The sequence below is a fragment of the Mus musculus genome, chromosome 7, assembly GCF_000001635.26.
Source record: "Mus musculus strain C57BL/6J chromosome 7, GRCm38.p6 C57BL/6J".
Classification (NCBI taxonomy): domain Eukaryota; kingdom Metazoa; phylum Chordata; class Mammalia; order Rodentia; family Muridae; genus Mus; species Mus musculus.
The window spans coordinates 130,247,054-130,268,930 of NC_000073.6; the positions used below are offsets into that span (position 1 = coordinate 130,247,054).

The 21,877-nt window shown below is 49.1% G+C and overlaps 1 protein-coding gene across 3 annotated transcripts in view, besides 4 other annotated features; it reads right to left on the reverse strand.

The window, feature by feature from the left end:
• Window positions 1-19,755, reverse strand: part of Fgfr2 (fibroblast growth factor receptor 2) — a 104,358-nt gene extending 84,603 nt beyond the window's left edge. For all 3 annotated transcript variants that reach the window (NM_001347638.1, NM_201601.2, NM_010207.2), the window contains exons 1-2: window positions 18,741-19,755; window positions 14,696-15,013 (exon numbers count right to left, since the gene is read on the reverse strand). In NM_001347638.1, the coding sequence (NP_001334567.1) occupies window positions 14,696-14,861 (166 nt within the window). In that variant the 5' untranslated portion in view covers window positions 14,862-15,013; window positions 18,741-19,755. The remainder of the gene's footprint in view (window positions 1-14,695; window positions 15,014-18,740) is intronic.
• Window positions 18,821-19,621: a DNAseI hypersensitive site, noted in NCBI's record as "the nucleotide coordinates are approximate for this feature". NCBI's record gives the evidence for it as "EXISTENCE:in vivo cleavage assay evidence [ECO:0001075][PMID:19047043]".
• Window positions 19,088-19,313: a promoter, noted in NCBI's record as "-86 to +139 promoter fragment". NCBI's record gives its function as "strong core promoter" and the evidence as "EXISTENCE:reporter gene assay evidence [ECO:0000049][PMID:19047043]".
• Window positions 19,153-19,172: a protein binding site, noted in NCBI's record as "+57 to +64". NCBI's record gives the evidence for it as "EXISTENCE:protein binding evidence [ECO:0000024][PMID:12944911]".
• Window positions 19,287-19,312: a protein binding site, noted in NCBI's record as "-80 to -68". NCBI's record gives the evidence for it as "EXISTENCE:protein binding evidence [ECO:0000024][PMID:19047043]".
• Window positions 19,756-21,877: the final 2,122 nt, after the last annotated feature.

A 21,877-nucleotide genomic window follows, 5' to 3' on the forward strand; every position in this document is an offset into this window, starting at 1 on the left:
ACAAGGCGACATGTTTACTTTCTGGGAAGGCTCTGCTCAGCTGTTTCTACCTGCGACAAACACAACAGTGGCCAGAGGCTCTCCTGTGTGGAGGCTTAGCTGTGTTTCTACCCACAGGTTACAAACCCTTGAGACATGCCAGCAGTTTCCTATATACTGGTCATATTTTCAGTGAGCTGACTACTCTGATACTCAGAAAACAAACAAACCAAAAGATAAAGGGGTTCCTTCACAGCATCAAATCCAATAATGAAAACATCAACAGTGGTGGGGTATGGTGGCACATGGTGGGTTAGGAAGATCATAAGTTCAAAGCCTGCATCGGCTTCAGAGTTTACCGCCTACTAAGCTACTGAGTGAGGGCAGTCAAAGCCAGCCTGGGCTATGTAGTGAGATTCTGTCTTTAAAATTCCGCACACGTGGCTGACTGTTACCCTGCCATGAGCCCTCTTTCTTCCCAAAGATTCCTCAAGCCACTATTCCCTGGGAGGTAATAGGGATTTAGAAATGAGAGGGGCTTCAGACCCAGGCGAAAGGGAAACTGAGGCAGAATCTTCCTGACCCTTCTCCAAGTCCTTCTACAGATCCAAGTAGGTCACAACCTCTGGGTGGGACCTCACCTGATGTCACTAGTGACAGCTTGTATTTACCTTCCTGTAAGCTAGGGGGGAGGGGTATGACACCTTGCTATTCGTGAAGTCACCCTAGAAAGGGAGCCTTCAAGAAGTAGATGGGGCCGAGACTAAGACACCTCACTGCGCACAAACGAAATCTTCCCCAGCGCCCACAGGATGGCCATCTTGGGGTTCCCGTTGCAGCTAGAGCGTCTGGAAGTTAGAAGCTGCTTCAGGTAATGCTTTAAGTTGCCAAGCCAGCGATAGCAGCACTTCAGACTGTCACTTTTTATCATGTTTGCCTATAAACTTTTCCCCTGTGGTTTCTGAAATGGCGCCCAACTGCAAACAGAGAACAGATGGGCGTCCAAGTCCTGCCCTGGCCAATCGTCTCCCACAGATCACATGGCAGCTTCCCACCATCGCAGGGAGAAGGAGCCACTTCTGCCAACCACCTCTGGGGCAACAAATCACCTCGCACCACACCAAGCCACTTCTAGGGTGTCCCCAGAATGACTTCTTTAGTCAGCGTCTAAAGGATCTGAGTTAAAGATACAGTGGGGTACCTCAAACAGCCCCACTTAGGGGGGCTCCCCACAGGGCACAATCAGATCCCAAAACACATTCTTCTGGAAAGGACAAAGCAGAATCAGAGTAGATTCACCCAGAAGAGGGACGTACAAGGAAGAAAGGGGACGATGAGGAGAGAAGAGGAGAGAGGAGGCAGGAGGGAAAGGGGAGGAGGAGGGTGGAGGAGAAGGCACAGCTTCAGCAGGCATGTCCTGTCAAGGGACGGGGCTGCCCAGCTAAGCTGTCCCCACCTCCCAGCACTCCTCTAGCCCAGTAGGACTGCACAGGAACCCTGGGACGAGGACAATACCATGGCCCGGCGTTCTCCCAGACAGTGCCATCTAATACAAGACAAATAAACAGCAAAGCCACAGGACTGCCAAAAGTCTTGACGGAGAATGGGGATCGAGCTGCCAAATGTCACTGCAAAGTCACAGGACACTGGGTTCATAACAGGTGAGTGGCAAAGGGTTGACCCACTCTGCCCTCCGAGCCATAAAGATGCCCTGCCACTCCATGGGCCTGGTGAGCTGTGGTCACTGGCCATAGAACAGGGTACAGAACTTGAAAGGTTCTTTGTAACTTCAAATCAAGGACACCCAGAATGCAGGGCACATGGTACTGGAATGTCCACCTAGGCTTTTAGAAACCGGTGACACCTGGCAAGACTGGGACCTTGGAAGAGCCTCTCCTGTACATATTTTTGCATGGCACTGTCAGCATGGAGCTGGCACCAGAGTTCAGTATAAAAGATATTAAGGACAATGGGGTCCTTTGGTGGAGTCAGGAAGAAGAGCGGCCTAGCTAGCCTTGTCCCCAGACACAAAGACGACATCCCAGAGCTGGCTGCTGCAGCTCCTACTCTTTCAAAGTTTCCCCTTTACCAGTGTGCCAACTTGCACATCCTGATAGCATCCTTATAAGGCCTCTGTACAACTCATCCTGAAAGAGAGGAGGGGGCCAACACCCATACAGGACAAAGATGGAAGTTTTCAACCTCAAGAAATACGGCTGCATAAAAAAAGGGGGTGGGGGAGGGCAGGATGGTGAGGCTAGGGAGAGGAGAGAGGTGAGCAGGCTGCCCAGGCTCTTTGTTTACAACCAATAGCTGGAGCATCTCTTCAGACACGTTCCTGTTAGCATCACCCCCACCAATAGCTACCTCAGCTGCAGTAGTCGGACAGCCCCAGAAACTCTGGGCTGGCTCAAGCCGCCCATCGGAGAGGACTAGAAGGTAGCAAATGTTTCAATATGGGAACCATTACATATTTCATATTTAGGCACACCCCTCGTAATTTAGGTTTGGCTTTGAGAAACAGGGTGGACAGCCCTCCAGTTTGAAACAAATTATGCCTGAGCCCAGGAGAAAATAAAAATGCAGAAAAGGCAAAAGGGCCTAAGAATCATTGTGTCACCCGGTACCTAGACTCAAAGCGGCGGCAGCTTAGCTCCTTACCCACCCGCACCTCTCTCCCCCCCAATCCTGTCATGCGACGATAGTGTCCAAATGACAGAGGCGCCTGGTCACAACATACGCACTCAATTCATACACTCCCAAGACTGAAATTCCCACTGGGCCACCAAGACGCGAGGAGAGATCAAATCTGCGCAGCTACACAAATCCCCTAGCTGTTGATGCTTTGCTTGAGCAAGAACTGGAAAATGGAACCTTTTGTTCTGAGAGAGCATGTCCCAGAGAACTCAGCCATTAGATTCCATAGCACCCAGGAAGTAGAAACTGGCATTACAAGTTATGTCAAAGTACCCAGCACTCGTGGCTCAGAGGCACAAAGAGGCGTCTGTATCCGAGGTCTGGCCAGCCAGGCCCAGGCCTCCTGCGTCCTGAAGGCGCACTTGCAAGAGAAAGCACAGGCTCCCCAAGGTCTGCAGGACTCCTTAGGACACACTAGTCCCAAACCTTGCCATCTAGGGCTGGATCCACAGGCAGACAAAAGCCACTGGGAAAGTCTGTTGAATCTCTTTTGGGGCCAGGTTGCTGCTCCTCGTAGCTACAACATCAAGGAATGCTATAGGGGCTCCTAAAGAGGCAAAGGCCTGAATGGAATGTACCCAACCTATAATGAGTGTCTCTCTAGGAAATCTTTACATCATTACCGAGTACCACATTCCCCCAGTTTCCCCTCTTCCCCCCGTTCATTCACATGGTGGCTTGCCTAGCCAGACGGTATGTCTGTCCTCTGTCCCCTGTCCCTGTTCCCTGTACCTAAACTGTTTCTCTACCTGAGAGGCTCCTGTGCAGTTTTCAAAACCTAAATGTCTCTTCTATAAGATTTCCAGTTTCCCATTATGACACATGCCGTCACCCCATCCCCATGATGTCACAGCCTATGTTTTATCCACGTAGAACACGCAGACATATTCATTCTCACCCAACTGTCTCGTGGAGACATTCTGAGAAGGTGGGAGGAAGGAAAATGAACGCAATGACCGAGGTTTATCGTGCATAAGGACCTCCACCCAGGGTCAGCCTCCTGAATGGCCTGAGTGCTCTGGCTGGGTGCTCCTGGGCTCCCAGCTGAGGATGGCACCGCCAGCTCAGAAACCCTTTGTCCAAAGACCAAAGCTTAAGGCTTGCTGCTGTCCAAAATGAACGTGGTCGTACTGAACGGCCCCCTCTGTCCCTGAGACACCAGAAAGGCCAGCTACTGGCAAACGGTGGCACAAAGAGGGAACCCAAGGCTTTCTGTTAAGTCCCTCACTGACCCTGATGTGAGGAGCACACTGAGAGGAAACACTCTGTGCACAGTAGGGCAAATGCTCTACCTGAAGCTCTGCAGACATATTCACCCAGCCGGGAGCCACCTGGGGCTTGGTTTTATGGGTCACAGCCTGATTCTAACAGGTCAGTAGATGAGTCAGCAGAGGGTTAAGATGGCCCCATGAGAATATCCACTTGCATGCCTCTGACTCCAAACCAGGGCTTTCTTTCAAGTGAATAAATCTGTCACATCTTATATACACGCCTTCCCTGAGCGAGGATTCCTGCAAAGTTCTCAAGTGGAACTAAACATCTGCAGGTCCTGAAGGCTCCGTCTCATACAGACCAGGCCTAATACCTGCTTCAAGAAACCAGTGAGCCAAAGGGCCCACAGGTTATTGTACCTCTGGGGGCTGGGCTGACAGATAGCTGACAGATAGCTCAGTCCATAAAGTTCTTGCCTTGCAAGCATCACTTTAATTCCTCAGAACCCACCAAAAAAAAAAAAAAACAAAAAAACAAAAACAAAAAAAACCAAAAAAACAAAAACAAACAAACAAAAAAACCTAGATGTAGTGAATGAGACAGAGACATCTCCAGGGAGCCTGCTCACCAGCCAGCTTAACCTATGTGGTAAGTTCCCAGTCAGGGAGAGACCCTGTCAATAAAACCAAGGTGGACAACACCTGCATAACTGCCATTCATCCACTCAATGAAGTCACACGCCCGATTACAGCCTGGTCCCTATAGAAAGTCCCTAGAGCATTAGGCTAAGTTATCATAGGCCCCCGGATGCAGGAAATAAGGGCCCTAACACCAAACTACAGACAGGCCCAAGAACCACAGGACCTAAAGCAGCTACAGCTTGGGGACCTGCTTGCAATGAACTAGGGAGATTGGCTGGTGTTCCCAAGGCTGAACTGCATTCCAGAGGCAAGTTCGAGAGGACTTCATGCTGCCTGTGGCTCTTTACAAGCTGCATCTGGAACAAGCTCACCTCTTTGACACTGAGGTAAATATTCAATAAATGGCATACACTCAAGTGGAGATATTTGCCCTCTAATTCCCTTAAGGGGCAGATCGATGCCCAAATCCTATATGACATTTTCCTTGTTCAGAGCAGCCCCTCCCTTCTCCGCTTGGTAAGTACTTTCTGAATAAAGAAATAGTTTTCAAGTGCCCTGGCTACAAAACCAAGGTTAAGAGTTAGCTAAAGGGCAAAGCTGCCTCCTGCTTCTCTGACTCTACACCTTTGGGGGGGTATTGTTCAGCAAGTTTATTTAAAGGGCTTGGCCTTTCTCTGCTCAGCAGGACCCCAGTTATAACACCATTCAGAGACTGCAGATGTGTCCCCAGGACCTGACCCCTCCAAAGCTTCCCAGCCAATTGCAAATGAAGGGCCAGCAGCTGGAGGCTGAGGAACAGATGGCCTTCCTCTTGGAATGGGTTTGATCCTGTTGCTGGGGCTCAGTTAGCTCAGGCCTGCATGGAAGCTGGAAGGGAATCTCTGCTGGAGGAATGGTCCGCAAGTTGCTGGACAGCAATGACCTCACAGAAAGCTGCTTTCAGGAGAGGGCAGGGATCGTTCTGGAGCGGGGGGCCACACCATCCCAGCTGGTTAACACCACAGGACCTAGAAAGGTAGGCCAGAGCCAGAAGGATCACTTTTCTGTAGTGTTTTGCGTTGGGGGGGACGGACGGACGGATGGACACAGGACTCTCTGCCTCTGCCTGGGGATGCCATCCAGGAGGACTGAAAGCCACATCTGCTTGGAAGTTCCAAATTAAGATGGCAGCACCATGGTTAACCTTCCTCTCCTGCCCCACAGACCTCAGCTTTGCCTGGAGGGAAGGCTTTCAGAAAGCAAGCAAATCTGAAAAGTGGCTCCCTTCAGACTCAGCCACTGAGTCTAGGAAGATCCAGGCGAGGTGCCCAAACATTGTGGCTTCCCGAGGACAAGGTGTGTCACTGTGCCAGGCAGGGAAGTCATCATTACTCTGCCCAAGAGAAGCAGGGGTTTTCTGGCCTCTCAGCCCTGGCCATTTCCTTGCCTCCATGATGGCTAGGCAAGAAAGCCATCAGAGTGAAGTGCCAGGAAAGAGACGTCAAGGGGAAGCTACAGCGCGGTGCAGCTTCCTCAGACTGGCCACCCCTTCAAGGGTGAACACTTTTCTACAACAAAGATGAGATGGGAACTGGCTAAAGTGGTGCCTGCCTGTAATTCCAGCACTCAGGAGGTAGAGACAGAAGAATTGGACGTTCAAGGGCTACATGAGACTCTAGGTCAACCAATCAGCCAATAAGTTGGGAAACTGACTCAAAGGGAACTAATTACCCTGAGACTAGAAAAGCACATCTAGAGATGCCATCTTCTCTCTACCAGCCTGGGAAGTGGTCGTTATATGCAAAGGCTGTACAGCTCTGAGGGAAGCTGATGTGGGTGGGTCTTTCCCTTCAGCAGTGACCTTGCCTTACTTCATACCTGCTGTCTCTGAGCATCCCCACCCATTTCACAAATGACCTCTACAAAGATCAGTATCCTAGTCAGTCACTGTCACCTCCATACCCAGCTGCGACCAGAGGTCACTTTTTTTTTTTTTAAAGTCACCAAAGTGAGCTTTGCTGGCTTTTAAAACGGCTTCATTTCCTGGCTTCTTTTGCCCCTAGGGCCACACTTCTCGTTCTTGGAATTTTTTTCTTTTCTTTTTCCTCCTGGGGGAGAGGGGAGGAGATAGAGATGGAGAGAAGATAGGTGAGTCCCTAATCTCTGGAGAAAAAAGTTCCCGGAAAGGCCTCCACACCTGTCCTTTTCATGACCACAGCCTGAAGGAGTTCCAGGTAGTCCAGTCCAGGTGGCCTTTGATTTCCCACCTTGTTGCAAAAAGGAAGAAATGCTGAAAGGAGAAGCTTGAAATGCTATCAAAACAGCAACTCAATGAAGCTAAGGTCTGGAGGATCCGAGGAAAGGAAGACCTAACGATGAGGAACAGTCAGGCAGGAGCAAGGTGGCCCTTCTTGTTCTGAGCTTTTCTCCAGTGACTCAGCATAAGTCAGCGTCTAGGACTCTGTGCTGTGTCCCACTGGTCCCCACGGTAGCAGAGGGTATGGACCAACTCCCTACATCGCACCAGAACTACAGAATATAAGTGCTAGAAAATTTTTATTGCCTGAAACTCTTCTTCAAAGGACTTAAGGAAGTGGGTGTGGGGAGGTGAAGGAGAAACAGAACCAACCAGCCTGTCCTCTGAAGTTTAAAGTCCAAAGTAGGGGTGAAAAAAAAAAAAAAAACAAGAGGGGTGCCTAACACTCCATCAAATATCTATCCTCTTGCTGAGGAAGGAGGAATGAGCTGTGAAATCCATCTTCCACCAATTAGTTCACCTAAAGGGTGGGTGTGTGGTCACTGTGAAGGTGTCCGGAAACCACAGCATCTCTAAGAATTGCAAAAATTTTATTCATGAAATGGGATCCTGGGATCTGCCTGTTTGTTGGGAAGGGGCAATTTGTCAACATCCCTAGCACATGTGAGCCGCTTACAGGCACTTAATAAAGGCCTGGCGCTCTCAGCATCTGCACCTTCAGCATCTTATCACAAGGCACGGAGCAAAGAGCAGGAGCTAAGGTGTCTTCATGGAAACCATCATTAGCCCAAGGACTGAGTTGAAGGACACGATCTCACCCTGAGCCTCTGCCATCACAAGCCCCTCTTAGAGGAACCATGCACATGAATGTCCAGCTCTTCCACTAGTCTGGACCCCAGCACAGTTCTGTGAACTCCCTGCCATACAGCCCACCGGAAGCCCAGCACCTAGCTCCCCTGGCAGGCAAATGGATGGTGGCATTACAGGAGAAGATGGCAAAAGACAAGCAACACCTGCAATGGTGGATGGGTTCTTCACTGGCTTGGACAGGGCACAGCACACTATAACACATCCAACACACCCAACCAAGCTCACACCCAACACACCCAACCAAGCTCACACCAACCTCTCTACCACCCTTCACTGGCCTACATCGATTATTTGAAAACCTCAAACAGAGGACTCTCCTGCCAAAATATACCCATGACCATGACATATTCTCACTATGTGCTGGGTGGCTACGGTTGACTTCCTTAACAGAAGAAAAAAAAAAAAAGTCAACCTTGAACACCTAGACTGTAAGCAGATAAAGGGTCACATGTCTAAACACCAGGGGGCTTGCAAAAACCCGAGGGCAAAAAAAGAGTTGGATAAAGGAAGGCCTAAGGTCTGAAAATCTGACATTTATCATTATAGATTACAAGGCAAGCATCATATTAGGTCTTTGAGATGTGGGTTTTATTTAGTTTGACAAAGGTGTGGGGTGGGAGGAAATCAGCACTTACCCTGCGCCTACACTGGGCCAGGAACTACAGTCCAGTGTGTATTCAATCTGTGCAATTTAGACAGATATTATCTTGGAATTTCAACCAGGTTATCTCACTTGACTAAGGTCAAGTAGATAGTAGGCACATTCAAACTCAGCACCCAAGGGCGATTTCCTATGAGACTGTACCTCCAGAAAACACAACACATACTATTCAAAACAACTTTACTTAGTTTCTACTTAAAATTTTAAGTCAAATGTCGGATCAGATCCCTTAGTCTTTAAAGACCTGAGTGGTTTTAAATCTGAAACACATAATCTATACAGGTTACACATTCAGCAAGGTACCTGCTACAATCAGCTAAGCAACAGTCTTAGTGGCAGTCCAAGGGGTTGAGGTGGAATGGGGGAGAGGCGGCTTGAAGCAAGCCACATGACTCTAGGGCTAGCCAACTGTCAGCTCTCAATGTGAACTTGAAGGGTTTCCAAAGAGAATAAACTTGACAGAGATCTCTAGTCTCAAAGATCTCCTTTTGATCTATAACAGCACACCAAATTGGCCATTTTCGGTGTTAGATACCTTTAAAACACTTGGCCACACATGGGGGGGGGGGGGAACCAGTATTTGTAAACTGTCAGGTATAAGAAGTGAAAAACAAGTTCCAGGGTTAGGAAACAATGTGTTGACTTCCTTAGTGCTCAGGATTGAGATGTCTCAGGAACATGCTACATAAATAACACCCAAATAAACATGAGGCCGGGTTCTCCTTCCTGAATCTGTCAGCATCCTCCTTAGGAGCTATTTTTAACATCCTCATAAAACATGGTCACCATAACCTGGAATTCTCTCTGTCCAGAAACGGCTTGGGATTCATGATTCTTTAGTTGGACAAGAAGTTAAAGAGGAGGTATGTGATAGTTTAGCTCCCTGACTTGACCCAGCCAAGAGCAAGCAAGTGGACTTTCATTTATTCTCAGAGTGTAGAAAGTCCACAAAGCCTGTCACTGCCTATGGTGGCTTCAAGCAAGCAAACAGCACATTCCACATTTAATCCAAGGGCTGGAGAGCCACGGGGGAAGTGAAGACCACTGGGTGCTAGCTCAAAACCACGTAGATAACTCTATTTCCAGGGGACCGCAAGTCCTCTTCTGGTCTCTGCAAGCACTAAACATATACATGGTACACATACATACATGCAGGCAAAACACATAAAGATACACATAAAGATAAGTAAGCCATAAAATCCGAGGCCAAGTTTTTCAAAATTACAGAAAATCAAGACACATGCTCTTCAAGGATGCCGGACAATTAGGAGTGGAAGTTGAGGTAGGGGGATTGAAAGTTCTAGACCGACCTGAGCTACAAGGCAAATCCCAAGCCAGGCTGTGGGAGATGCCCATCTAAAAAAAAAAAAACCAAACCATCAGCTACCAGCCCAAAAGAAAGATCATAGTTAGTCCTGACGGTTAAATACACTTTCGTAAAACTACAACTTCAAGCTTTCTGGGGTGTGTGTGTGCGTGTGTGTGTGTGTGTAGTCCTGGCACTCACTCTGTAGACCAGGCTAGCCTCAATCTCAAAGAACCACCCGCTTCTGCCTCCCTAGTGTTGGGATTAAAGGTGTGCACCACTATCTTGCTCACCAACTGTATTTTAAGAAAAAGCTACTACTAAACACCTTTAGTCACCAGTGGGACTACCATCTTGGAATTTTTTCCCATCATTCTCTACGAAGCCACAAAGACAGTAAGGGCAAGGGCAGCCCACATGAGAAGGGCACCTGCAGGCAACAGTAGGTCAGAGGCGCTGGCCCCCAGCACCTGGAGATAAAGACAATCAGGAGTACTTCCCTGTGGGTGTTGGGGACCCAACACTGGTCCTCTGCAAAAGGAGGAAGTGCTCTTAATCACAGAATCATCACTTGCTCCAGCCCCTACAGGGACAGTTCTGCACAGGAAACCCATAATTATCTGTAAAATAGCCTGCAGCATCCCTTCCCCCAAAATAACTCCTAGCTGCTGACCAAGACAAGACACCCTGCTGGATCGATCCCAGGGATTCAATCAGAAATGGAAAAGTTAAGACGGAGCCTGATGAAAGGGACTTAGTTGTCTTTTCATGACCACCCTAACTATGTAAGTAGCCAAACTGTCTATAAGTGTGGCACAGGGCTACTGCAGGCACGGGGCTACTGCACGCACTCCACAGAGAATGTGAACATTAAACATCCCCTTCCTGTTTAAACACTACCCCAGTTATTTCATAACCATGTGATTATTCATTAAATCAGATATTGGAAACATCTCATATTGGAATGCTTGGTTGTTTGAATTCTCACCCTCAACAGAAAAAAAGAAAAAGAAAAAAGAAAAAATGTTGAACTGTATTGGAGCAGAAGAGATAGCTCAGTTTTTGTAAGTCTATATTGTTCTTGCAGAGGATCCACATTCACTTCCAGAACCAACTCCCGGGCTAGCATCAAAAACCTCTGGCCTCCAGGGGGACCTGCACTCATGTGCACAGGCCTACACAGACCCCAATTTAAAATAATTTAAAAATAAGGCTTAAAAACAGCATAAAGTCTTTAGAGGCTATCTGAGAAGGGGTGGCTATTTTTTTTTAAGTAAGTTATTTAGTCTTTTAACTGATTGAAATAAACAGGCAACATAGACAGACAGGTACACACACACACACACACACACACACACACACACACACAAACTTGCTCTATTCAGATCAGTGGAAGCCAGCAAGAAAGAGTTATATAAATGCCAATTTTCTGGGCTGGCCAGATTTTTGCTCTAGAAGTAATATTAAACACAGTTCCTTGCCCATGAATTGTGAAATACACTATATTCTAATAAAGAATGTGTACTTCATTGTGTGTTTAACAGCATGCGCCTGCATTTGGTTTAATTGACCAAGAATAAGCCCTTGTTCCTCAGCGAAACTATCAAGTTACAGTCAACTCTTAAATATTCACACTCACACTGAGGAACAAAAAATGCAGATAATAGGAAACACAAGACTCCTGTTAAATCATCCACTTGCACCACGCAGATATTTCTTTTCTCTTCTTCTAACTGGCAATTAAATGTGGGGGGCTGAGACCACAGCATGTAGGATACTCTCTGACAAAGGACTTGAACTACCCTGTGGTGGTGGTGGTGAGGGGGGGGGAACCCTTCAGCAGGTCTCCACGTAGACCTCACACTCACGAGGTTTTCGCTGGCTCACTTCAATCCGGAACAGCATCAACCCAGAAGACTGCCCAAGAAATGGTGGGTGTTTTTTAAGGCATGTAAATTACTCCCTCACTCCCACCCCCACCCCACCCCCAGGCCGTCCCTTTGCACTTAGCAGAGGGTGGGAAAGTAATTAAGGGTTTGGGTTTGGGAAAGCCCTTTTATTTTAGCTCCTACTGGGCTGGGGTAAACAGATTCCCTTAATGTCAACAATGACTTAATTAACCAGAGCAGGTGACAACGTCAGGGGGAATCTGAAAGTAAGAGCCGAGACTGGCAGTAATCAAGCTTGACTACACTGGGAACATTCAGGATTTGAATCAACAGAACAGTACTTAGAATCGGGACCACCCCTCCGAAGTCCCCAACTGTTGATACTGTTGTCCTTTGTCACAGGGATGACCAGCTGGATACAATCATTTCTATTCTGAAATACCGAGGAAAATCTTACAGAGATGACTGCCTTCTTAGGTCAACTGACTTGACCCAATCCTGCTGCTGCCACTTGAGAAAGTGTCCAGAGACACACGGACAGGATAGGATTCGGGGTGAGGACATACATTGCATGGCTACATACACTGCACAGAACTACATGACTGAACATAACATCTCCCTAGAGGGTCAAAAGGGCTCCTTAGTAGTGAGGCACAGGCTCTTTCTAGGAACTTCCTGATTACATATTTGTCCGGCCCAATAGACATTATCTAAACTGAGCTTCTAAATTAGCAAACGGATGCCTTCCATGGTAAAGCTTCAGGAGACAGAAGCTGAACTCAGTGTTAGCTGAAGTCCTGGCTGCATCAAATATGGCGGCTGGAGAGATGCACATATGCACACATTAGACACCAGAGCCTAGCATGGAGCCTAGCCTCTAGCTTGATGGCCTGGATGTCAGTGGCAATGTTGGTCTAACAGACAAGGAGAGTGAGCACAGACCCTGCCGAAATCCAGCATCACCACCTCCTCCATCCAAAAGCAACATTCATCTCAGGGTACCGTGTTTGCTGCACTGAGAACTGTGCACCCCCTTGTCCCCAGCTTGCTGGGGATGGGGATGGCCAAGGCCACCATCAATGCCAGGAGCTGTGCTTTCTGCTTTCTGTCCAGGTCACTGGTGAAAACTAAATCTCTTGAGCTGGTCCTCAGAAGGCATCTGGGGATGGTACTACTGTTCAGTGACTATTGATAAAGAGATCCCACCAATCAAGGCTCTGGGGTTTCTCTGCATTTCCCAAGCTTGCTCTGGTGAAACTCCACACCTTGAGACATTTTCCTTTTTTCCTTTTTTCTTTTTCTTTTCTTTTTCTTAGCGTCTCCCAACTCTATATGTGATTCGAACCTCATGCAAACTCTGAGCCTAGCAAAGTGTACCCAGGGGCATTGGCAAAGTGTGACCTACAACTTCGGAGACTTCTCAGCCTCCCTCCCTAACCTTACATGTACCTACAGGTCCCCAGGTGGTGGGATCTGCTTTCAACAATGTGAGCATTGTTGGATATCGGTTCTTACACAAAGAGCCATTTGGGGGACTCCAGCCCACTGTCCTTCCTCTCCCCCACCTGCCTCCTCCTTGCGAGTACAAACATCTTGTAACCTTTCTGAGGTAATTAGATGCAGTCCAGGAAACCCTCCAGGACCATTTTATACTCTGCAACTGAAATCAACTCACAGCAACACTGCCCCGAGAGTCCAAATGAAAAATGACAATTCTTTCCTAACCGGGGCTGTTTCTGAAGCCCACGCTGTAGGAAATCCTAGCTCAGCTTCCTTAGTTAGTGCTGAGCCACACACTCCAGGGACAACCGGCAATTAGGGGGACATCCATTTTAATTATTAACAAAATTAAAGAAGTGCAGACCAGACTTTCAGAAACCCAATCCTTTCCCCCTCACATTAAGCCCTTTGAAAACATGTCACTGTTGCAGATTACACTCTCCCTGACGTCACAGGATAAGTCACAGAGAGGTGGTTCCGGAAAAGGACGTGAGGCTGTATGTTGAACACACCTCATGCACAAAACTCCTACCTCATTTCCTTTCCAAAGATACCTGGTAATTTATAACATTTCCAGGCATCTGTGTGGCCCGACATACACACAAAGCCAGGGAGAGTGTCTGTCTGGGTGGATCTTACTGGGGACCCATTTCTCAAGCCCTCCTCTCAGATGGGTACATAGCCCTCCTTGAGGTCACCCTTGGGGGAGGGGTCCTGTCCCTCCTACAATCCCCCTCTGGATGATCTGGATGAATCAGGACCCTGATTCAGTGTGCATAGCCACAGCAACTCAGCTGACCTGCCAGCACTCAGGACCGTGACGGACTCCAAAGCCAGCCGGCACCAGGTGGGCCCTCAGCAAACACGTTCATTAAGTGGCGATGAGTGCTGCGATCTGCAGTGTCACGCTCGGATTACCACTCAAAAAATAACTCGCCTACCAATATTCCCTCCTGATGACAGATTCCCGTGCGGCACCAAGGAGAGAGGCTTGGCCACAGACCACGTCTCTGAAGGACCTGGGAGAAGGACCAGCGCTTTGCCCAGCTCCGGATTTCAGCCACGTCCTCCTCACAACTAGCTTCTCACATTTGCAACCAAGTGTGCAAAGCCAAACACACTAGTGAAATCTGGCTTTTCCCCAGATGGGGGAAGACTCTTGGCAAATTCACTTTCCAATCTTCCCAACATGAAACCTGCCCACTCTGTGATGCCGGGTGAAAGCACAAAGAGCTTACACCAGCTTAAAAACCGATCCAGCATGGCACGGCTCTCCATGCTCAACTTCAGAACCTTCTTTTCTCTTAAACAATGCGGAAAAAGAAAAAAAAAGTCAGCTTTCAGAGGCTGCCTATTTCCTTTAGCCAAAAGATAGTGTGATTCAAGGCTTTTCCCTCAATCTAGAGAGCAACTGCAGAAGGCCACAGTCACCCTGCCAAGGTACGTCCCCTCCAGAGTGCTGTAAGGCACTGGCTAAACAAGAACTGCCACTGCTTCCCTCACCCAAGCACAAAGAACAGAGCAAACCAAACCACTCCACTCATGCCTGGGAGACAAGACCCTCCCTTCTAAGCTCCGATATGATGCGGAGAGAGACTACTCATATGGCAGCCGGCTGAAACAGGCCTCCCACTTAAAGACCACTTCCCCCAGACACATCCCCAAAACGACTTGGTACCCTTAAAATGGCACGCATGAACTTACCTTCTGGTTCTAAAGTGGTATCCTCAACTAAACTGAAGGAGGGCCGGGCCAGGGACAAGGTTGCCATGGTGACCAAGACCAGGCAGATGAAGCGCCCCCAGCTGACCATGGTCACAGTGCCAATCCCTGGTCCTCTTCCATATCTCCACGTGGACGGTAATCCCATCTGCACACTTCTTCTGAGACCATGGGCTACCTGCAATGCCTTCAGCCCACAGGGGGCTCAGGAGCCAAAGCTCTGAGGCGGCTGTGCTGCTGTTGCTGTTGTTACTGCTGTTCCTGCTCCCACTGCTGCTGCTGCTGCTGCTGTGGCTGCCACTGAAAGAGAGAGATTCAGCCAGATTCAGTTTTTTCCCCCAGTGCCAACTTGCTTAAACCCAGATGGGATAAAACCATTTCTCAGCCTCTCAATACATTCGCAAACACATTCTTTCTCATTATCGGAAAAGCCTTCCATCCTCACCTCAGCGTCCCAGGTGTTTCCAGGCTAGTCCACAAGCTGCAGTAGGCTAATCTTTTTTTTTTTAAGCTTACTTTTAAGAGACGCAAGATAAACCATCACTGTAGGACCCAGCCACCCAGCTCTGCAGCGTGCCCTTCCGTCCACTATCAAAGCTGCAAGGTTGCTGAAGCAACTTGACCTTCATTCCTTTCAAGGGCAACTGCAGAAAAACCTGAGTTTAAAACGCTGGGCTTGGCATGGCCAGCCTCATTAACGTCTCTTATTCCAGCTGGCCTTTAAGACGCTGACTGGAGGAAGGGTCTGCTCTGAGAACCGCATTTCAGCTGAGCTGAGCGGCACGTCCTCGCTTCAGAACGGTTCTCAGAAAGAAAGGAGACCAACAGAATCAAAGAATCTCAGGAAGGCTTCAAAAACATTCCCACCAGTTTACACTTGTCAGAATTCATTTTCGAATGCAGGCGTGTATTTCAATCTTCCGCCAAGCAGCCACTTACAAAGAGTGAGTTTAATCCAACCGGGGGATTCAAAGCCTGAATTCCCTTCCACTGACTACAAGGCAGTGTACAGGCATACTAACTAAATATCTGCAACCGACGTCAAAGGGGTAAAGATACAACCCTTGATGAATAATTCAAGATTTTATTAGTAATGGTGATGATACGTACAAGCTGCCCTGGTATGTGATTGGCCTGGGAACTTTCAATACGCTAACCTATTGGCTAAACCTCCCAAGTATCAGTTACAAGGGGGCACTCAATTTACTAGATCCAAAGCAGAGAATTTCCCAAAAAAAAAAGCTTACCACAGTACAAATAACTTTATGTTTGTTCAGTGTCTTCAGTGACTAATCTTTGAGTCAGAATGCACGAGCTTTAGAGAATCTGCTGAAACCAATGGCAGGAAAGGATCGCACAAAACCATGGGCTTTGGATGCTGGGATGCCCATTTTATGAGACTGGGGATGGGTGAGCGTTTTAATGAAAAAGAGAGAAAGAGAAAAAGAATTCTAATCCCGTGCGCTTTTGATGCTTTCAATTATGACACAGGATTTCGACACTGCCAGAACCTCCGTCCTAAAATCTGTTCCTTTCAGCCTTCACTGAGACTAAGGCAGAGAGGACGTACCATCTCCAAGAGGGGAATAGGAAGCTGCTGTTTGGTTGTTTTTTTAAGCACAGGTAGAATGGTATAGCTAACAACAAAAGCCAGGGGTATATGAGCAGTTAGGTGCCCAGTGTTTTTAGTTGGCTGGAAGGATTTTTGTTCCCCCAAGTCTTCTTTCTTCTTAAAGCCAAGAGTCACAAAAGATAATTCCTTGTCTATTTCTACATACCAGTCAAAGGAAAGTGCACAAACATTCTCGTTGATTTCCTAAGAACTTTCAGAATGCAGGTAAACTCCCCTCTCCAGCAACTTTGCAATCTCAGGTCCCAGTAGGTCTTGAAGCAGAGTGCTGGGCCCACTGTCTCTACTAGCCACTACCCAGGAGTACCTCAGCTCCAGCTGAATGAGGAAGATGGCCAGTGCCCCAGGCTGACTCAACTTGAACGTTCGTTCTTCGAAGTCCCAGCCCCCACAGGAGCCCCCTCCTCAAACCTCTGTAAGGCGAGAAGTGACGGCAGCAGGTCTGCACAGCTCCTCACCGGAGTGGACAAAAGTGCTGAGCGACCTCCTAGGCAGGATAATTAGGTCCCAAGGCTCCGTGTTGGGAACACAGGCCCAGCATGCTGCTGGCGGCCACAATCCCAGCTTCCTGCCTTCAATACCATAATCCTTCCTGGAGGCTGAACCCCAGAGAAAGCCCCAGCGTGTTTATTTTTCCCCCTGAAAGGATACTCTCTTCTCAGCCTACGAGGGAGGAGTCCTCACCCTCACTCTGACGGATGGCTCTTCACGGCCACCCGCCCCTTGGGGTCATCTCCACACAAGTCTGCCTCCAAAGACAGGCAAAGGGACCCGGCCGAAAGGGCCCGGCTGGTGAGCTTGCGCAGTGTTATACACGTTTACACACTCTCCCCTGTCCTGCAAGAAGGCAGGTTAATTTAAGGCAAGCCCTTGGGGGAGGGGGGCGGTGCGACGGGTACTGCTACCTTAAAGGGTAGTTCCAGGATACCTCAGCGGGCAGAGCAATTGGCATTTTGTTCTCAAGTGGATTACTCCTGGGAGAAGTCAACACTCCCAGGTTAATACTAAATGTAGCCTCTCTACCCTGGTTCAAGGCTCCCTTACTTCTCCACGGGGCTGAATAGGGAAGGGAGCTGTCATGGGCTCATGGGGGGGGGGGACACCAAGGGGGGGCCCTAAACACAACGAAACCCCAAAAATATAAGCTGTCGTAAGTAAGACCATAATCCCTGACCTACTCTTTCAGTGGGTACTCCAAGCAGTTTGGGGTGCACATCGCCACCCCACTTCATTGTAGCATTTCTTTCATTTGTCAGCCTGAAATATCCTGTTTTGTCCCACTTCTTGGGGCGCTAAAGAGCTCTGAGAAATCTGCATTTTAATTGACATTCCAACGAGAGCGAGAGGGGCGCCTGATTGCTTTTCTATTCAAACTAAACAGGCTTTTCAGATGAAAATGAGTCCAGGCTGGTGGAAGATTTACAGGGATTTGGGACGCTTGGGACAATAGAGTTTTAAATGTTGATAGCGTTTCACACCAAACACATAATGGGTGCCGTGGATTTGAAAGCAAGTCTGCCTTTAAGGGTAGATTTTATTGAACTGGGGGGTGAGGTGGGGGGGAGAAGGAAGGTCTTGGGAAGTTTGCAGGGGCACGGAGCCGAAGCCGGCCTCCCGCGCCTGCCCCCTGGCCGCGAGGGTGGAAGCCAGCGCCACGCAGGGCCCTCGACCGATTCCCCCGCGCTGAAAGAATGAGCGCGCAAGTTAGAACTCGCCTGTGCTTTCAACATCTCGGCGCGGCAGCGGTCGGAGCAGCTAGGCGAACTAGGAAAAGTCGGTCCAGTTCGCCCCCTAGCCCCAGGCGCGCGGCGATCCCTCCTGCGCCAACCGCTGTGGCTGGTGAGGGATGGCCAGCACCGGAATCCCGGACCAGAGCCACTGCCTCCCTAAAGGTGTCGTCCCGGCATCTCCATCCCTTTGGGGATGTTGCCTGACCACACTCCAGCAGTTTCTTCCCAAGAAAGGATCTCTCATAAGGGTTTGTGTAGTACCAGGCTGGAGCTTCCAGAATCCAAGGACCAGGCACCCCAAAGATGCCCTTCCCGAACCGCCTATGGGCTGTGCCACTGGCAGGCGGCCCCACGGCGCGCCGGCTCTGAGCTCAAAGGAACGCGCCCAGTAGGCAGGACTGTGCCCGCCGGAGTCTGACAGGAAAGGGGTGCCAGCGGCAGAGGCAGATGTCAGCATTGGGATGGAGGTGCTGAAAGAACTCCCCCAAAGCCAGCCATCCGCATTCATCCACTCCTCCATCACCAATACAGTCAGAGACTGACAGGGTGCGCCCCCAAATAGGTTTACCCGCGCCTTCCTCCCGGGGATCCTGCGCCCCCGCATCCTCCCACGGCACCCACTTTCCCGGCTGGCGAAGCTCCCAGAGGCGTTCGGCACGACGATTACCTTGAATGGCAGCGCTCCTCTGCGCTCGGTGCTGCGCCGGAGCCCAGAGTGGATCGGGATGGAGCAGGCGATGATCTCGGAGGAAAACTCCAAAAAGAGAACGATTCCTTGGGTAGCAGCCGGCGCCAAGGTTCCGAGGCTTCACGCGCGCCGGGGATCGCAGAACAGCTAGGACATGACACCGGAGCTGCTCTCGGATCTGGGCAGCAGCAGAAGAAAGGACTGGAGCTTGGCGTTGCCTACTCCAAACTTTGCTGGCGAGTAGTGAACACTCGCAGCGCTCAGGAACGCTGAGGCCCGGGGGCTCACGCCCGGCCCCCGCCAGCCCGGAGAGCAGTCGCCACGCCGGGCCAGGAACACACAGGCAGCCCCCGCGCCGGAGCTCTGGCGGCCGCGCGTTCGATCGTCCGTGCGCCCGTTCCGCGCCTGCCGCCGCCGCCGCTCGCCTCTCCCGGCTCTCTCCCCTCGCCGCCCGCGCCGCCGCCGCAGCCTCCTCGGGCGGGTCACGCCCCCCGCTGAAACCCGAGCCGTTTCCTGGACGGCGGCGCCCGCTCTGCCAATCAGCGCCTCGCGCTGGGGCAGTCCCGAGCCCCGCGCTGCCCCCGAAGCCTAGCAGCCGCAAAGAGACACCCGCCAGGCAGGCGAGGGGCCCCGCCGCGCTGCCCGCAGGGGTGCACAGATGACCTCTCGGAACCCTGTTGGTGAACGGCCTCTGTACGCCACTGCCCCAGTTCCTAGCCAGCTTTGGTGCACAGTGGATGCGTTACGTTGTTTTATGTCAAGTTAGGAAACAAATGACAGAATGCTGTGCAACTTCAGACACCTTAGAATAGGTCTGCAGCATACTGGGGCCAGACATTTCATGTCATGAAGCTTTGAGGGTGGAAGCAGCGGATGTTCGTGGGAGATGTTGCGTTGTCTTGTTCCTCTGAACAATAGACAGGGGACGAGTGTTTGGGAAACCCTCCTTTAGGAAGGGAACACGTGAATAGGTAATTGTACTTATCCGCACATCTGCCTGCAGAGTAACAGAACCAGATTCTGACAAGAAAACTGAAGATCGGAGAGGTTAACACAACCGGCTGCTGGATGAGCCCTTTAATGTGGCTGCCATGGGAAAAGGCAATCTACAACAGAAAACATCTTTAATAGTATCAATGTAGGTTAACATAAAGAAATCCAAAGGAGGGCTGGAGATGGATCAGCAGTTCAGAGTGCTTCCTGCCTTCTTAAAGGCCAAAAGCCAGTTGCTGGCTAAATATCAGTCCCTCACAATGGCCTGTAACCCCAGTTGCAGAGTCATCCAAAGCCTCTGGTCTCCTTAGGAAACTGCACTCGTGAACACAAAGATACAGGCATATAGTTTAAAAATAGAAATAAATATTTAAAAGAAAGTAGGGCTGGAGAAATGGCTCCGTAGTTTAAGAATACTGCCAGAGATTGGTTCAATTCCCAGCATCCACTTGGCTTGCTCACAATCACCTCTAAGTCCAGTTCCAGGAGTCCCGACGCCCTCTTCTGGCCTTCAGAGATACTGCATGCACAATGTGCAGACAGACATGCAGGCAAACATCCATACCAATCAAATAAAATGAAAATTAATTAATTAATTAATTAATGAGAGGGGGAAGAAACTTGAAAGAGTCTAGAGAGGTGTTGGAGATGTAGCCTAGTAGTAGAACGCTTGCCTTGCATGTACAAGGCCTGATCTCCATGCCACCTAAGAAAGAAACAGAGAAAGAAACAAAGAATCAGAAACAGAAAACACACTCACTCTACCAAAAACCAAGTCATCTGACCGTGAGCAAATTGGATTCTCTCCCTGACTCTTACACTCTTCTGTTGCAAAGCAGGATTCTTTAACTAAATGTCAGGCCGGGCTGTAATGATTGGCATCTCCCATTTGTCTCTCCCACTAGACTACCTTGAGATCATTTATCTTTCAGTACGCACTCCCTTTCTCTCTTTCATCCCTTGAGCAGTTGTGTTTAAAGTCAAGGCCATATAAATTGTAACTCTAGCACTCAGAAGTGTGAGGCAGGAGGATTGCCTTGTGTTTGGGGGCCAACTTGGTCTACATAGTAAGTTTGAAGCCAGCTACATTTTGTCTAAATAAATTGAATCTTAATTATTGGGTCAATTATTGAGGTCCCAGACCTCGCAGGATAAAGAGAAGTTCGGGAGCTTGAAAATGGTTTCAGGTACATGCTGAGTTTGTGTCAGCCCTGGGCTATATAAGATCCTGGCTCAAATAGGTCACTAAGTTCAGAAAAGCCTTAGACTCTCTCTGGTGCCTAAAGACAAACAAAGCCAGACAGTAAAGTCCACCTGGGACACAGGTTTGAAAGAGGAGACGTACCAGAATCCCTAATACTCTACCTTATGCCATTTACACACACGATTCCTCAGGCCCCACATGATCAGATCATCTTTGTTCACAGCATAGCCTGGGAAACTTATATGCACATCACTAAAAAGCAAGGGGTAGCAAATCCATGTTCAATGCCTCAGGCAAATACTTATGAAATTAGAATTTGAAAACTCAACAACAACAAAAATAACAGCCGGATTTCCAAACGAAATGATCTGTTTATGTCTAGTGGAAAGGGGTGTGTTTTGAATGAGTTCTGTGGCCTGGGTGGGAACACCTCAGCCAGGTTGACACTGAGCCATTCAGTGTCAATGTGTGCTCATTCCCTAACCTGAAGTCACAAGGGAATGGTCCTGCTCCAGGCTGGCACTTCTATCTTTATGATCCCCACTGATGAGAAACTCCGTGTCTCAGGACAGAGCTCTTTCCCTACTGCAGTGGGCCCACCAGCCATTGAAAATGAGGTTAACACATTCTCACATAAATTAATGGCCCAGGAAGCCGCTGTCCCTGTCTCCCCCACCCCATTCATCTCTAGCTTTATAGATGCTGAATAGGAGGGAAGCCCTTCCGCTGAAAACAAAAACACCTTCTTTAACTAACGTCAGAGGCAGCGTGCAGAATTTGTTCTGTATGAAGATGAAAAGGTAGCCACCGTCCAAAGGCCCTGATTGCCAAAGAGCACCTTTTTTTTTCCCCCAAGTTAGGAAAGCCACAAATCCACAATAGGAAAATTTTAAGTTTAAAAAAAATTTTTTTAAAGCAT